General features: G+C 35.5%; 1 protein-coding gene across 1 annotated transcript in view; it reads left to right on the plus strand.

Moving 5' to 3' along the window:
• The window catches only part of LOC120515292, a 500,214-nt gene that overhangs the window by 101,767 nt on the left and 379,125 nt on the right, over positions 1-19,322 (plus strand). The window contains exon 3 of the mRNA XM_039736159.1: positions 12,840-12,961. Within this exon, the coding sequence (XP_039592093.1) occupies positions 12,840-12,961 (122 nt within the window). The remainder of the gene's footprint in view (positions 1-12,839; positions 12,962-19,322) is intronic.

Consider the following 19,322-nt stretch of genomic DNA (forward strand, 5'->3'; position numbering starts at 1 on the left):
ATTTCTTTTGATTAATTCATGCTTTCATTCATTATAGCTAATACTGTTATCAAGTGGTCACTATTTTTGCCTGTTGTATACAGTACATTCTATCTAGCGTTTTTATCTCCACTCTCACTGCCCGCTTGCCTGCGTGCAGCGTGTGTCGATTGATATATGATTTAATGTACAGTATTTCTTGAGTTGTAAAATACATATACAGTATATATAAAACGAAACTACTATATAGTTAATACTGTTATGTATCTGTCTAGTTCCTTCTCTGTCTACCTATTATATGTGTCTTCCCTATCTATCCATTTATCTAGTGCCTTTCACATGTGAATGTACTCTCACTACCTGCTTGCCTTTCTGTAGCACCTGTCATATAGTGCCTTTCACATCTATCTATCTATCTATCTATCTATCTATCTATCTATCTATCTATCTATCTATCTATCTATCTATAAAATGAGCACCCCACATGGAAATATAATGATCTTATTAACTGACAGTGCATACCAGTTTATAAAGTTTATGTCCATTTGAGGTTAAAAAGAAAATACATTAAATCATATATCAATCAACACATGCTGCACGCAGGCAAGCGGGCAGTGAGAGTGGAGATAAAGACGCTAGATAGATTGTATACAACAGGCAAAAATAGCGACCACTTGATAACAGTATTAGCTACAATGAATGAAAGCATGAATTAATCAACAAAAATAACCGTGATCGACATTTTAAACTTAACGATTTACTTGAGAAAAAGAAAAACGCCCCAGCACGCAGAAAGCAGATACTTGCAGGCAGGCAGTGCGGCTATGGTTAAAAAGAAAAAACTGTAACACTTTATCCCCAGCAGGGAATCGAACTTGGGTCTCTGAGGCACGATAAGCATGCTGTGCTCTGAGAAGCACATTTTAGCGCTGCACCAAGGAAACTGTTGGGATATTCTTGAACCTTTTCTGAAAGTATTTATTTGATATTTGGCTATCAACCTTCATTATACAATTCATGTCTACATTTTGTTATTTATTACTAAAACATGAAAAACATTTCTGTTTTAACAATGTGTTTGCATAGATTGTTGATGACACAAAACCAAAATCAAATTATTTCCCCTTACCATTCTGGGTAGCTGACTCCCAGATAATCAATCAAGGAAGGAACTGGGAGAACTTTTTGCCCGTTCTGAGGCGGTGTTGGTATAGCAGGCTGATGGTTGCTGGTGCTCATCGACACATTTAGAAGACAAAAGATGCTAAGGGAGAGGTGTGAAGGGATTTAAGGTGGGCCGGATTTAAGTGGTTTTTTTTTGGCCCCGATAATTCTAGTGTTAATGGCTGCTGGAACATATGGGAAGACAGAGAGCTGGCTAAGTGCGTCTAGGTCGATGCTGATGAGTGCAGGCAGGACAGGGGTCAGGTGACTCACTGAGGTGAGCTGGGGAGACAGACAGAGAGAGAATTGCATGTGACTTACTGAGGAGCTAACCAGATGCCTTGGAAATTTTCAGTATTTACTGCTTGTTTTAACCACTCCATGAGCATTGATTTTATTATAGAATAGTTAATATAGACTTTTTATTCAGATCTGCATTGCATTTTATTATGTTCTTATTAAGTTTTCTCAATGAAGAAAGAGCCATTCTTAGTAAGTGAATATTCATGCTATACACAAATGGGTATTAGCTTAGTTTTGACAGAAATTCCCAAGTTTAGATTACATAGTTAAAATGAATAAGTACAAGCTGTTATTATTAATAGCTCAGTAAACAGTACAAATATCTCTAAACCAATATGTAAATGGAACAGTCCGGTCTGTCACCTTGCTATAATCTTACTACAATCAGTGAAGAAGACTCTGTTATTTTATAAATGGCAAGATATCAAGGCATACAGTTTTCTGATAATACAGCAGAGTAAAACGTAGAACTTAATGTATAGTAAAGCCTAAAACTTAACATAGATATAATATCCAAAAAATGCAGTGTAATTGAGGAGGGGCTTTTTGTGTGTGTGTAATAAAGTTTTATCTTAATTTTATTCTAAACTGAATTTTGACTTAAAGTTGGATTTTGTTTGCCATCTCAGTAGCCTTACAAGTTTGGAAACATCAAAGAAACTGAGCTGCTGGAGAAGTCGTCACCTTTGTAACAATTTTGGCAGAGTAATTGAGGCACTTCTCTTGTCCATTCTAAGTAAAGCGCAAAGAAATGCACTTCATCACAAGACAGTATGGTGCATGTAGGTCTTGCTTTGAGCTTTCTTTTCTCTCTGTTGATTGCATGAGTTCTCATATTATTTTTTCATTTATTAATAACATTTGTTAAATTTATTATCATCCACTGTTGCTGAGATCCATGCATTAGATTTTCAAGTGGCGAGCATGTCTAGGATGAATACTTTTGCTTTAAATCATTAAAACAAGCTGCACTTACCTCCTCATGAAAACTGGAGCTGTGTCAAAAAATTGGGGGTGGGCGTTTTGCATCTTTTAAGCCTTATATAGTGAGAACTGTCAGAATACAGGCCTTTATGAGCTCGTTCAGCTGCACTGGCATCTGTTAATCTGTAAACTACAATGCTCAAATTAACATTTAGACCATCAAGATAAAATGTGTTCCATGCTCTTATGTACAGTATACTGCTATGGTTCTATTATTAGCCCCCTTTTCATCATCTTTCATACATCTAGTTTAAATCATTTATTGTGTTATCATTAAAATCATGGAAAGCAAAAGTGGCCAGAAGCCGCACAGGGCCATGTGAGTAAAGCAGTCCTGCCTGGTACAATGCGATAGTGGAAAAGAAGCCATTGGAGTCTGGCAACATGCCAAGCTCCATTTCACAAAAAAGCCTTACTCTGTATGTGTGGTAGGAATTCCACCTGTGAGTGAAATTCTAGACATCCTATTTATTTAACTTAAACTTAAGCAGGCTGTGAATTTTCAATTAGCAAACCATTTTCAAGAATTGCATCTTCCATTTGCTTTAAATCGAGCCTATTGTTTGCAGACGTTTTAAACAAAGACTGTTTCTTATGCTGTGTTCTCTGCTTTTCCTGTTTGAGTGAATTTGCTGTTTCTGAAAATATTTTGATGACAGATTTGGTTAAACATTTACTGTTTAAGTACAAAAAATAGATGTTATCAGTACGAAGTAGAAGCACATTAATAAATATGACAAAATATATTCAGTGATGCTTGGCTAAATTTCCTCCATTTTTAAATTTTTGGTGGCATTTGTCACGTCATTGAGTGATGTTATTGTTTTTTTGTGTATATGTGTTTTAAAACGTTTCATATGTAAAAATATCCCTTAGTGTCAATAAGGATTTTAAAGCATCAACTATTTTTGATTTTTAGGACTCTTCCTGCACCTTGTATTTGTTTTTGTATTTTTCTGGTTGTAATTTTCCCCTGCTCCATTACCTTTGTTTTCATTACTTTTCATTTAGTGGTTTATAATTTTCTCGTATTCCTAAACCCTTTGTTGTGCTCTTTGCCTACAGGGAAAGAGCTTCATATTCATTTTCAGCCTTCAGGTGCTATGGTCATTGTCATGATATATGATTTTCCTCAAAGGTTTCCAGTGTTTTTTCCATCGTTAGGCCTATTTTTCCATTGTTGCTAGGAGCGTAGCTTTGGAGGTAAGGACCCATACGTAATCAATGCAATGGGATAAAAAGACGACTATGGGTGTTATCCCATATGCAGATACCAAATCTCTGAAATCTTCACCGTTCATCTTTGTACTCCTGTGCACTTTTGGTTTTTGACTCTCTTGTTCTCTTGACCATGATTATTGCCTCTTGTATTGGGCTTTGGTTTCATTTCACTTTTTCCTTTGTTTTGTTTTTATGTGCATCTTCCGTTTTTTGATCAAAGTTGATCTGCCAGTTCACTGGCAGAACAGTAGCTAGGGATGCAGTTACCTCCTGCCAGAGTCCCTTTGAAGTGTTATTTATTTGCTTTTTGCTCCCCTTTTGTTTTTTCCTGGAATTCTTTTGACCAGTTTGTATTTTGATTTAAATGGCGTTTGACTTTAATCTTGGCTTTCACTATTTTGAATTTTGAATTGCAGGCTTTTAGGTTTAGGAATTAATTATGTTGCAGTTTTGAGGAAAATTGTATTTCTGTCATTTGTTTGTTTTCTCTTTGTTTTGAATTTTGTAATTTCATAATTCTGTATTTTTATTTTTTCATTTAATATTGAAGTATTGAACTGGGCAAGGTGTAAGAGCAAATCTTAGAAAGTTAAAACTTTGAGCCCAAACTCATATTAGAATTTGCTTAGTTTGAATAGAATATAAATTTGTTTCATAGTCATATACAATGATATAGTCTTTTCCCCCAACAAGTTAGTAAGAACGTTCTTGCTGTAACTGAGATACACTGTGTTAATTGTGTCAGTTGTTGTTTAGAATAGGTCCCAGTACACGGGGATTTAAAAAAGACCCATTTTCAACATAGAAATGGAATAGGCATACAGTTTTCTGACTGTTTTGAAGTGATTTGTAATGATTTGAAATGTAACAAGATTTAAGCTTTGAACAGAACTTTTCTTAAGAACTTTTCCTAATTTTTGCTGTTTCAATTTTCTCTTTTTTGTGTGAACTGTTTTACTTTGAATTTTAACTAAAACTTTTAAAAACAAAGATATGTTGTCTGTGGAATCATTTCATTAAATCAGGCTTTTGCTGAATCACATTTTTTATTGCTGCTGAACTTTGGTAATTTTGGAAAAAACGCACAAGGTATTCTGTTAGGTTTTTGTCTTCTTGTTGTGATTAGCTGAACAAACTGAAGGACATCATAAGAATAGTTCGGGCACCATTGGTAGACACAAAATAACTAACAAACACTGCTCGTAGCTCAGAATAAGGTTGGCTTTAGGCAGCCTATTGAATATTTCTAAAATAAGGTATATCAGTGGGAGATCTCTGCATGATGAGGGTCAAGAATTCCATCTTCTGGTGGCCACCCATTTTAATGGCACCTTAGGCGGAAGGTGTAGTGACAGCTCTGGCTGGGGCTAAGCATCCTCCTTGGGCATTGTCTAGGAACTGTTTTGGAAGAAGAAGGTACAGTTAGTGCCAAAGCCCCCTCTTGTCCAGGAGTGGTATTGCTTACTTCATCAGATTTAGGAAGATGATCCCCAGGTGCACATTCATGACACTGTTTTGGAAGAAACCATAACATTGTTCACTTTAATATGTTGTGGAGTGAGTCTCTGGATAAGTAAGTGTTTGATGAGCTTTGCAGACCATATATTTGTTATAATATACAATGGCTACCTTTGAAATCCTTCATTTGCATTGGGTTGTGTTAAAATGCTGAAAATCCATTCAACTGAAAAAGTGCGCTCTTCCCATTTGACAATAATCCATAGTGTCAGTTTGACGCATCACATTAAATGATCTCCTGGGTTTATACACCTGACACTGAGTGAGCAATATCTTATTTTTGAAGCATGAACTAAATGGACTATATTTGGTAACAAGCCCATTGCATATAATACAAACAGACAAGAGGGGCAAACATAATAAACATAAAAATAAAAATCAAAACAATACATAAAATTATGGTCAAATAATGACATACAAATACACATTAAATTACATTTAAATTTGTGTCTATTTCAATATGTTGACAAATGACAAGCACTTACTTATATGTAACTGATAACATTACAAAATCAAGATCCTAGAAACAGCTTTTAGAATTGAATGTAGTCTTTTAAAAAGATTTTTGAATGGAAAATTGCAGTAAATAAGAATAAAATAATTTTCAATGCTAATATATGGGGCTCAGCTAACTTGATGTTCTTTCAATGAGTATGTGTTTGAGTGAAATAGAGAGTGAGAATAAAACCCAGGTGGTGGAAGAAATGATTCGACAGTGGCAAAGTGTAGTCAAAATACAAACAGGGGTCAGAAAACCTGAAGGAAAAATCAAAAATTGTCATCAGAACTTGAAACACAAAAACAAAATCTAAGTGAAAAAAATAAGAAAAGTCATAACAGTATGTCTTCTAGGAAGCAGATTTTATTTTCTTCCATGCTAAGGAGGAGGATTGAGGCAATAAAGTGATCTGATGCTTGAATGTCAGGACTAGTGTACCACCATCTTAAATAGTAAGACATTGAATTGCAATCATATAAGCAGCAACAGGTATTGAGACCAATAACATTGTCACAATCATTTAACAGTTGCTACAAAAAAATCAGAACACAAAATGGTGCTGCTAGAATAATGACATAAAATATGCAACCAGAAAACCAAATGAAAATATCCAAGAATAAGGTAGCCTATTTCCAAAGATGTCGCTTATGATGTGTATATGATTAAATAAAGATTTAAGAATTGACTGAAATGATACTGTGATTTCTACAGATCAGTCCACTTTCACAAATGACTCCAACACTATTTACTGATTGATGGAGTTATGGAAAACTTTGAAATTATTTGCTAGCTTAGTCAAATTTCAATTACTTCTGATTTTATAGATATTTCTTTCTGTTGGCAATAATTTTTCATCATGATCACGTCCTTCCTTCCCACTTTTACATTGTTTTTCCAGAAAAAAACAGCAAGGAAAATATTAGGAAAAGGCAGATCAGGAATATGTCAGATGACACATACTGTATAAGGCAGCATCTGTTAGCTAGGAAGTGGCTTCTTGAAATGTTCAGTGAGGCTTGAGAGTCTGAATGGGACACATTAGTTTGTGCATTCCTTACTTCAAAAGGGCTTCCTGGACAAGAAATACACTTGCAACTGGGAAATGTGTAATGGAATTTCTATATATGTATATGTACATGTCACTGAATGAACGTCCTCCTCCCTTCATTTTTCACTAGAAAGAGTACTCAAACTTTCTTGCCTAATGTTCAATTACAGACATGATTTTTCTTCTTCTTAGTAGAAATAAACATGATTTTTTTGTTGCTGTTGTTTTTTGTGCAAGCTAAGAAGATGTAATAACTTCAGAGCAATAAATGTATGCTTTAAAATAGAATAGAAGAGAACATAATCATGTTGCTGTATTTATTCACAATCTGGATAAAATTGGACTGCAGCTTTTGTGTCATCTTTGATTGCTTTTATCTGTTAAAAAGCTAATTAAGCCTAATTTCAGTCAATGAGCTAATAAAACGCATCAGAACAATCCTAACTATACATTCTTTTTTCCTAACTGCTTCCTTCTGATTGGGGTCATACAATGCACACTTTAAAAAGGCAGATCTATACAGGAATACATTCTTGACAAGATGAACAATCATTGGATTAAAGGAAGACTTATAACATGGGAAGGAAGTGTGTGTACCGTTAAGGTGGATTGAACCATCTGTTGACCATTAGGAGGCTTACAATGTCTAGCTGAAACAGAGCTAAGGTCACAGAATGGATGCGCTGCACTGATGTGTACTACTTAAGAGGACACTGTATTTCCTTATTAGAGGGAATTCTAAAGACTGTTGAACCTCTTGTGTGTTCCCACAAACAGACACATCAGTAGGTGTACTACAAGCATGGCTAAGGCCCGTCTTTTAGCATCTGGAAGAACACTTCCATTCTAGCATGATTTATCTACAAGACTACCTTCTGTGTGGAGTTTCTAATTTAGCAGCCAGCTTACTATTAGCATGTTGTTACATTAATTGTTTACTTGAAATATCCTGATGTAGACTAAATTAAAAAGAGTATGGAAAATGAATATTCTTAAGAAAACACTCTCTACTTCCATTCTGACCTCCTGAATCATTCCATCATTTTCAAACTTGCTGTTGCTGTCTAATAAACACAGTGTACCAAGCATCAGATTTACAAAAAATCTGATTTCTTAGCATTGTGTGTTATTTGAGGTTTTATACAATAATGCAAAATCTGACAAAGCACTGTACGCGTAATACGTGTCAAATACACACAGCATAGAAGCCTCACTTCACACAAATTTTATACATCTAAAAGAATATACAGTATATTGTACTTGTGATACTTGTGTTGTATGGTAAGTAAGTTGAATTTATATTCTGAGCTTTTTCAGAATGAATTTTAAGCTACCTGGAAATTCATTCAAGATATTTTAAAATGTTTTACAGATATCAGTTTTGAAGATATCTTGAAAGGATACTCTGTATTGAAAGTTGATTAAACATTTAGATATCTCTTTAAAAAACTTCAGATATCTTACAATTTACTTTTTAAAATATCTGAAACTCATTTTGAGATATCCTAAAATAAACTCATTTACATTTTATGATATCCACAATAGATTTTGAGATCTCTCAAATGCATTTCAAAATATCTCATGCATTTTTAGAAATATCTCACAATAACTGTGCATGCATTTCAAATACATTTAGAGTCAACTTAAATTGCATGCATTTTAAGATATCACAAAAACACTTTTGTAAAATTGACTATTCTTTCAATGGGATTTCATCTCTGTATTTAGAAATGAGCAGGAAGCTATTTTGAAATATCTTGAAATGCATTTTGGATAACGTAGATTGTATTGTAGATATCTGAAAATAATACTAAGACAGCTTGAAATAATTTAATATTTTTTAAAGATATCTTAAAATGTATTTGAAATGTCTTGAAATAAAATTTGATATATATTGAAATAAATTTTAAGATATTTCAAATGGAGCAGAGACCCATTTTAACATATCGTGAAATTAATTTGTGATATCTAAAAAAAATTGAATTTTGTAGATATCTTAAAATAATGTAATGCTCATTTTAAATTTAAGATATCTGAAATGCATCTATGATATCTTCAAATAACTTCCTACGCATTTTGAGATATCTGGAATTCATTTCGAGATATCTTAAAATAGACATGAAATTCCATTTGAAATATCCCAGAATCTTTTTGAGACAGCTTGAAAGGCACAGAAAATTTTAAATAACTGGGAATGTATTTAAGATGAAATGCATTTCAGATATCTCGACATGCCAAAAGATTTATTTAATGAAATCTTAAAATGTATAAAAGATATTTCAGGATGCACAGGGACTTAATTCAAGACAGCTTGAATTGCATTTGAGATATCTTGAAATCTGTTTCGGGTGGCACGGTGGTGCAGTGGTAGCGCTGCTGCCTCGCAGTTAGGAGACTTGGGTTTGCTTCCCAGGTACTCCCTGTGTGGAGTTTGCATGTTCTCCCCGTGTCTGTGTGGGTTTCCTCCAGGTGCTCCGGTTTTCTCCCACAGTCCAAAGACATGCTGGTTAGGTGCATCTGCGATCCTAAATTGTCCCTAGTGTGTGTGTGTGTGAACGCGCACTGCAGTGGGCTGGCATCCTGCCCAGGGTTTGTTTCCTGCCTTGCGCCCTGTGTTGACTGGAATGGGCCCCAGCAGACCCCCATGACCCTGTAGTTAGGATATAGAGGGTTGGATGATGGATGAAATCTATTTCAGATATACAGTATCAATATTTACAGAATATCATTTACATATATCTTGAAATATTTTTGAGATATCTTAAAGTGCATTTCAGATATCTTGAAACAGACGCCTTTCCAAATATCTTGAATACATTTTTGAACTATCTTTAAATTTTAATTTGACTTACATAGATATCTGTAATTGTTTCTGAGATATTAAAATGCATTTTAAATATCTGAAAATCGACAGTAATTTATTTTAAGTATATCTGGAAATGTATTTGAAAGGTTTATTTTGCTGGAGATTAATTGCTAGTAAAATTAAAGTAGAAGGACAGTAAGGCAAGACATACAAAAACACAGCTAGTGTCAAAAACCAGGTAGTCAAAAATAATCATTGTCCAAAATGTTAAACAAATATAGTGGTCACAATTCAGAGTGAAATGATTAAAACCCAAAAACTAGTACAATAACATGAAAAAAGTTTGTTTTACATATGTGTTCAGCATTTCTTACATTTCTTGTCATCCTACATTTATACAGATTGTTGTAGACATGGAACACACATGAAATGCATGTGTTCCAAATAATGATATATTATTTACTCTACACAACTCCAGGCACCTCACACCGTGATAAACAAGACTTGAGCTGGGAGAACGTTTTGCTTGAGTTAAACCCTGTCAAGTGGGGAGATGGGATAGCAGGCTGCTTGCTGCTTGTGGTGATCGACACTTTTACCAAACAAAAAACGCTTATGGAGAGGTGCAAAGGAATTTAAGGTGGTCCGGGATTACGAGTTTTTTCCGTAAGCTTCAGGGATTCTAGTGTTTTAAAAATGGGTCTCTGCTCCATTTCAGTTATGTTAAAGTGTATTTCAAGATATCCCAAACACATTTAAAGATATATTTAAAATCACATATGTGAATATAATCTTCAGATATCTTCCTTTGAATTTTCATATTTGTGAAAGTAGCAAGATGTCAAGCAAAACTAACAACAAGAACCGCATCCCTCTTGTTGTCACCTATAACCCACATCTTGAAGCACTTTGAAAAATTATAAAAGAACTTTAGCCAATGCTACACAATAATGAAACACTGAATTAGGTATTTCCTGAACCTCCCCTCCTGGCATACAGACAACCGCCCAACCTGCAGCAACTAATTGTCCGAATCTCCCTAAGTGAACCATCAGAAAATGGCACAACTCCCTGCCTACAGAAAAGATGTAAAACATGTGCTCACATTTATAATACAGTCCGTGTAGTCATACCACACTGCCAACTAGAACATCGCATAAAGGGATAATTTTCCTGCTGATCATCTAATTTGGTCTACCTAATCTCTGTATGAAATGTCCTGATACTGCACTGTATGTGGGAGAAAAGGGACAAACACTCTGCCAGAGAATGAATTTACACAGGTTACACATCTAGTATGGCAACACAGATGTTCCTGTAGCGGTTCAACAGTCATGGACACTGTGAGAGAGACTTTAAAATGGGCAACTTCAGAACACAGCAAGAGAGAGAAAAGAATCAGAAGTTAAACTCATGCTAAAATTTACACATTACAACATGGTTTAAATAGAGACAAGAGTTTTATGGCCAGATATAAGGATTGTTTGCATCTCTCGACTGACACAGACAGCCTGATTACAGACGCACATTGTATTGGAAAACTCATAAGAAACTTCAAAAGATTTTGTTGGACATGCAAAGATCATGACTAGACATTGTTCTTTTCTTTTGTTTAATGAATCTTAGCCTGAAGAGGTCTATTAATTTTTTACATTTAAGATATCTAACTTAAAGGTTTTCCAATGTTGTATTTGTCCTGGTGTCTATATAAACACAGGGAACTCCAGCAGTTTCTGTATTACATCTTGCTTGAAGAAGGGGCCTGAGTTGCATCGAAAGCTTGCATATTGTAATCTTTTTAGTTAGCCAATAAAAGGTGTCATTTTGCTTGACTTTTCACTACATTAATAATGGCTAACATGGTACAACACCCTAGTACTACTGACATATTTCTGAAATATATTTCAAAATATCTCAAAATAACTTGTTGCTTATTTCAAGGTATTTGAAACACCTTTCAAGATATCTCAAAATAGACAGGAAGTCCAATTAAAAAAGGAATAGTACAAGAAGTGCTTTCAGGATGGAGTGGCATCTTGGATCTGCTTGAGGTCTGAACTTCAAGAATGTACTCTTCATACTTAACTATCCTGTCGAACCTCCCCATTACTATTATGATGCATCTACCACTGTTTACTGTCGTTTTGCCTCTAACATATTTTCAGCATTGAATGACATACAAGTCTGCCCTCCTAAATGATGCTTCCTAACTTAGTGGTCCACTTCTTCACAAACCTCCTAAATTTCTTATGTTGTGCATCCCTGTATACCCTTAGACATTCCCCTATTTAGTTGTTAGTGTATTACCACACTCACCTAATACATTCCCTGACTGGAGGTTTAGGGCAGACCTTGGTGTATTTTCTACTCAATTTTAAAATTACACTTGACGTCTCTATTGTCTGTATTCTGAATTTTTGCTCTGTATTTTTAAACACTTAATATTCTTTTACATTTTTATTTGTGAATGACCAATGTCACCACCTGTTGCCCAGTTGTCTCTCAATTCTGTATCTTATCTGCAGAGCAGTTGATATCATGGTGCAGTGGATAGTAATGCTCTATCACAACCTAAGAAGTCTAATATGCATAATCCACTCCTGTTTTTGTGGGGTTTCTCCTGGTATTCCTTTTATTTTTTAACTCCATATCTTTGAAGTTAATTGGTATCTCCCAGTTGGGCCCATATGAGTGAACTGAAGTTTATGTGTGTGAGTGGGTGTGCGTACGCTCCAGTTGGCTGGTATTCTGTCTAGGGTTTCTTCCTGCCCGAACCCTAGTGTTGTCAGGATACATTGCAAAAAATAAAACATAAGCAAATGAGAAGTATTTATATCATGACATTAAATCTTGTTTTCCTTAATGCAAGAATTGTTGACTTAGGAAAGAATTTGTATTTAGGATCATTTAGGTTACTTTAAGAAATCTTGTCAAGCCAATTTTGCTTACGCCATTGGCAGATTTCTTTCCCAAATGAAAGCAAAACAATTCCCATTTAAAGTTTTTTGTCTATTTTTTGCATATGCATTTTTTTCCAGTGTAGTATCTTACTCATAGCAATTTTGTACAAAAACACATGCTCTTAAAACAGATAGAAGGATGTATTTTAAACCATGTCACAGTCAGCTTTTGCTGCTTCTGCTGTAAGCCCTCTCACTGGCAAAGTAAATAGAAGCTGACCTGAAGGTGAAGTGAAATTGGTAAAGGTGAAAACTCCAATAAATTGTACTTAGTCCTGCCATTGATTCATCATAACTTCTCATTTTATTTGTGTGCTTATTTTATAAGTTAAACTCAATACTGTTTACCTTTTTCAGATTTACAGGATTGTTACATTTGTGGACAAGGAGAAGGGAGATCCCGTGATGCTTTGCAGAGCTTCTGTGATTGCAAGACTTTGGTGACACATGAGAAGTGTATACTTACATGGATTTTAAAGGTACAGAAGATAACATACAATTAAAACAGTCAAGAGAAAGACCACAAAGAATGTATTAGCTCCTGAAAATTGAACTGAACTAAAACTGAATTTAAAGAGGGATCAGTAATTTCTAGTGAATTTCTTAGCCTCTTATTAAAATCTTGCAAAGCAGTTCTGCTCGGTCATAACCTTATTTTAAGCTTGTACAGTTTTTTTTATTTATTTATTTATTTTATTTTTTTATTGCATTGGTCATTTTCAAGCTCATTCATGGCTGGCCATAATCACAGAAAACCCACCTCTATATGGTAATCCCCCCTTATAGCTTGTCTGGAAAACTCTAGATGAATTGCCACAAAACACCTCATTGTTTTGTGTTTATGAAAAGTTAACTTATAATATTGTAACAACCTGGCAGTAGCTTTTTACACTGCTGTTGTTACAGTCTGATTACGTCACAAGCCCCTGGGGTGAACAGTATGTCTGCCAGGTGGAAGTTCTACAAGCCATACAAATCTGAACTGCTAAATTGTAAGATTGTTAGAGTTTGGCGTAATCAAACAGACCCATGTACAAGACCTATGGAAAAGATGTGGGGGCTGAACTTCACAGGAGAGAAGTCATAAGGGGGGCTGGGCCAGGACATTTGGTCTTTGGTTATTGAAGGGGGGTAACATTCTGTCAGTGGCACAAGTATTGGGATGCTGAGTAAGGTTGCCATTCAGTTAGGAGGCAAGCAGCATGGGAATCTGTGTGAGAAGAGCAGCAGGGTGAGGTGCCAGTCAAGCTTGCCTGAGAGTGGAGTGAATGTGAATTGGCACTACTAGTCAAGAGCAGTGACAACAGAAGAGATGGCATGCACTAGGCCAGTGCTTCCCAAACTCTGCCCTGGGGACCCTGTGTGGCTACAGGTTTTTGTTCCAGCCAGCTTCTGTTTTTAATTGGACTCCTGGGCTAATTAAGTGATGTGTTATTTCCCAAGTTCTGTGTTTTGTGAGCAATATAGAAATTCAAAAACTAAGTTTGGTAAATATATATATATATATATATATATATATATATATATATATATATATATATATATATATATATATATATATATTGTCACAGATACACGGGACACCGCCCGGCCGGGACGCCTGGATAGTCCCCGGGTTGGACAATACTTCTACTCGGCCACAAGAGGGCAGCCGCCCGGGGCTATTTGGGGACCACAGGGACGGAGCGTGAATACTCATTTGGAGGGAATGTGGCCACCGGCAGGGGGCACCCGGACTATTAGAGACGCCTGGATGGCAGCACTTCCGCAACACATATATATATATACATATAAATATATATATATATATATATAAATATATATATTTTTTTGCAGCTGAAGATCCACAAAGGGAGAAAAATGAATCACGTATCATGAAGTAGTTATTATTCCTTAGCCACCTCCCTGCTCTCCCCACCACATATTGTTTTGCTACATATTGCCTTTGATTCTTGTTAGTCTAAGCATTATCCTCTGATGAAGATCCCTGGCAGGGGTCGAAAGCTCAGGAATAAAAACACTATTTTATGATGCAAACTGTATCACAGAGCTTCACTTCCATACATATATATATATATATATATACAGTATATATATATATATATATATATACAGTACATATATATATATATATATATATATATACTGTTTATATTTTATATTTATATATATATATATATATAATGTACTAAACAGTTATATGGCAAAAATGTATTTTCTTTTCTTTTTAACAGTATTTGCATCTTGATTTTCATTCTACTTTTCCAGGTGTTCTAATTGTTTAATTAATCCATTATTTAGTAATTGGTGGGTCTGACACTGAAGTAGTTGCACCCTTTGATTATTCAGTGTTGTTTGCCTGCATGTCTGCTGTGCTCATTTTTAACTGTCATTAATAAAATAAAAAGAAAGGAAAAAACTGCACAGAGAAAGGGCAAAATATAATGAAATCAACAAGAGAGTTAAGCATTTAAATCTATAGCAAAGCAGAAATATTTCTATATGTCTTATAAATGTAAAAATCATGCTGCTGTGTTTTTCTGAAGGTAGAATAAGAGAAAACAAATGCCAGCTACTTAAATGAGCTCAGCGTTATCAGGTGTTGTCACTGATTAGGAATCTGGTTGGAACAAAAATCTGCAGCCACAGGGGGTCACCAGGACTGAGTTTGGGAAGCACTGCACAAGAGAGGTGACACCAAGCAGTAGATGAGCCCCCTCTCCTGGCCTGTAACAGTGCTGGTCATAAATATTACATTTTTTTTTTGTTCATGAGGTAGATTATTTTTGTTTCTTTTGGACAAAGAGCCATGTCACCCCTCAACCTCGTGGAAGTGATTTCCTTCCCAAAAAGTCCTACAGTCCAGTCCTACAGTAAGCAGGTGACTATAATATGTACAATTCAAAGATGGGCTGCAACTGGATTGTTCAATTGGCCTTAATCCTTTAAGTTCTTATTTAAAATGATAGAGTACATATTACAATGTGTGTAAAAGGCTATTTTAACTGCAAAATAGCTTTTTTTCATCTCTCTCTCTCTCTCTGTTAATGTTTATTAATGAATTGCATGAGAATGTAATTTTTAAAGCAGGCTTAAATATATCTGTTTTGTAATTATCATAAATGTAAATCAACCCATCCCTGGTTATTTAAATGTTTACTTTTAAGTTCCACATTACAATGGATACAGAAATTTGTCTCAAGTGAGACCTAAATCTTAGAGATGTGCAGAAGTGTGGTTGGCACATTTTGGAATCAAAAGGAGTTGGAGTAGGATACAACAGGGATAGGTAAATAATGGAAGAAATCAATGGCCATGTGGGAGTTCTTCTTTTTCTTCCTTCTCAGCTGAAGCATAACAATATATGGCATGAATACATGGCCAGGAGATAAAACTTTTTTTAGTAACTATTGTCAAATACAATCATTTGATTCATTCAGAAGTTTTTCATATAATTATGTTACAAAGTGTAGGCTGTAAACTTTTTTTGCTTTTTTCACTAAGAACTGTTCAGTTTTAGAGCTATGAACTTTAAACTTCCATTTAACTGGATTCTGTGATTGTCTCTTAAAATTATTGAAATCATTTTATTTTGTCTTTTGTCTTATTGAGTACAGCTATCAGTGCTTCTCATGTACACATTTAAGGATTATATTCTTATTAGTCATATGTATTTGTTTTGTTGTTTAGTGTCCCCTCCCCAAACACTGGCTGCTAATAAATCAGACTAATAATTTTTAAATGAATTGCCTTTATATGTTTTACTAATTACACATTTTGATCCAAATGATCAATGATGTCTTTTGCAACTCAAATATAATTGTTTTTTTGCATAATTTCCAAATAAATGCAAACAGGAAAGTTTGCAACAAGAATCAGAAAACCAGAGCATCAAAACCAATATGTATGTCAAATTTAAAGCCATTAAACAAATAAAATGTTTCTCTAAATGATTTTTGAAGTGCTGTAGTCTTATGCCATCTGAGGGTTTTGCTGCTAACAACAACATGGCAGCATCCATGAATGTAATGCATGAAATAGCAGCATTGTTGTAAAACAAATGGGATCACCATTACATCAGAAAAAAATACAAAAATGAATGCTAACAATTATAATAATGGTAAGACATCCATAAGTTAAATAAAAAAAATAAACTGAAATAAAAAAAAAAATATTAACTGAATTAGGCTAATACCACGGAAGTTCTTATGAACAAGCTGGTTAGGTTAAATGGCAGTTCCAATTTAGATCCATGTGAATGCAACTGTGGATAAGTGGGCGCTAGTGGACAGGCACTTTTTAGAACATTAGAAAAACTTTTGGTGAGAACAGTCATTCAGCACAACAAAGCTCCCCAATCCTATCCACCTAATCGCTCTACAACAACATCAAGTCCAGTCTTGAATGTCCCTGGAGCCCTACTATCTACCATTGTACTTGGTAACTTTTTCCATGTGTCTATATTTCTGTGTTTCAAGACATCCTTCTTAATGTTTGTGTGAAATTTACTCTTAACAAGTTTCCAACTTTGCCCCATGTTCTTGTTGAACATATTTTAAAGTAACAGTCTCGATCCACTGTACTAATTCCATTCATAATTTTAAACACTTCAATAATATCACCTTTTATTCTCCATTTATTTTAAACTGAAAAGGTTCTGCTCTTTCAATCTTTCGTCATAACTCATCCCCTGCAGTCCACTGTCGGCCGCCATATTGAACTTTCCAACATCACTAATTTTCCAGCTTCCCGTGTAGGTAGAAGGCTGACCCCATCTTCACGAAATTTGGTAGGTGGCTTCCCTGCGCTAACCAAAACCGATGTACGTACTTATTTCAGTGGTATGATGCCACTGTCGGCCACCATATTGAATTTTCCAAACATCACTAATTCTCCAACTTCCCGTGTAGGTAGAAGGCTGAAATTTGGCAGGTTCATTCCTTACAGCTTACTTACAAACGTTAAGCAGGTTTCATTTCGAAATTCTACACGTAACGGTCATAGCGGTCAACAACGTCCGCCATGTTGAACTTTCTTATTTATGGCCCCATCTTCACGAAATTTGGTAGGCGGCTTCCCTGCACTAACCGAAACCAATGTATATACTTATTTCGGTGGTATGATGTCACTGTCAGCCGCCATATTGATCTTTCCAACGTCACTAATTCTCCAAATTCCCATGTAGGTAGAAGGCTGAAATTTGGTACTTATTTCGGTGGTATGATGCCACTCTCAGCCGCCATATTGAACTTTTCAACAGTCTTTGTTACTTATGGGCCCATCTTCAAGAAATTTGGTACGTGGATTCCCAACACTAACTGAATCCTACTTACGTACATATATACGTCCATAGCCTGCAGCTCAGTCACCGTGTGAGGTGGCAATGGGTCCCCCATCCCAACGCCTCCCACGTTGTTGGTTACCTGCCTATATAAGGCCGTCCGTCGCTCCAGTCTCTACATTCCCTTCTTTGCTTTGCCACGGGATTCACGTCTCCCTGCTGATAACTACAGCCTTTTTATTTAATCCACAGCTTCTCCACTGTTTTATTGTTCATTTATTACGATTATAGTTATTGTGTAGGTATTTTAGACTTACTTTACATTGTTCAGGTACCCATTTCCTTTATCATTCCAACCGTGCCCGCATTAACATGTCTATCGAGGTGATCACCATCGATCAAAGAACTGTCACTTACCGAGTGGTTTCCATGCCTGGAGATGGCACCTACCTTTTCCATTCTCTTTGTTACATATTGCACGGACATATCAGGCTCACTCTTGATATCCGGAGGAACATTGTGTCTTATGTATTGAATGACTGGGACAGGTTCAAGGTGTGGATTGATGACGGTACAGGAGATAATTATACTACACAGGAGCACTATAAGAGTGAAATGCTTAAGCACTTCACCTATGGTTCTGCATGTGAGTTGATGGCTGTCGCTGAATTGTTCGGTTGTCACTTTCAAGTGTACCAAAATGGCCAAATATTTTACACCTTTGGACAACCGCCAATGCCTCTTAAACATCTTAGATTCACAGGTGACGATTTCAGTAGTGAACACTTTGATGTTTATGAATGTTTAAACTCTCAAAAGCTGGATGTGAAGTTATCGATGAAACTGGTTGTATACTTGCAACGCTTGACAGATGCCGAATGTCACTTCAACACAAGTCCTACAAATACTGTCATAATTGAAACAAACCATGAAACTCAAACCGATTATGACTGCAGCAATCCAAGTTGTGACATTTGAAACAAGATTACTGTTCACATGGCCAACTGTATGTTGCATGCTCAAGAGTAAGCTCAGCGCACAGCTTGGTCATATTACAACTGGAGGGCCGAACTGACAACATGGCATACAAAGAGATCCTTAACAAATAATTATTGGTATATTTTCCCTCAGTTTAAAAAGGTTTAATTTTCTTCTTAATAAAAATTTTAAGGCAGTACTTCGCCGCTGCGAAGCGCGGGTATTTTGCTAGTCATATATAAACTTTACCAGCTTGTTGTTTGTATTCCTATCTAGACCATTTATCTATATTAAAAATAGCAGTGGCTTTAGCACTGACCCTTAAGGGGCATCATTCTGAACAGCATTTCTGATAAGGTTCCTCATACAATCACCTTCTGCTTCTTGTGTTTTAGCCTGTTTTGCCCATTTTGATCCAAGTGATCAATGATGTCTTTTGCAACTCAAATATAATTGCTTCTCACATAATTTCCAATTGAATGCAAACAGGAACACATTACATCCTAAACTCCTGGTTATCTTTGTTTCATGCCCAGCCCCACATGTGGGAGATTATCAATTTCTTTCTGAAAATCAAGATG

Source organism: Polypterus senegalus, chromosome 14 (genome assembly GCF_016835505.1).
Source record: "Polypterus senegalus isolate Bchr_013 chromosome 14, ASM1683550v1, whole genome shotgun sequence".
In the NCBI taxonomy this organism is placed as follows: Eukaryota; Metazoa; Chordata; class Cladistia; order Polypteriformes; family Polypteridae; genus Polypterus; species Polypterus senegalus.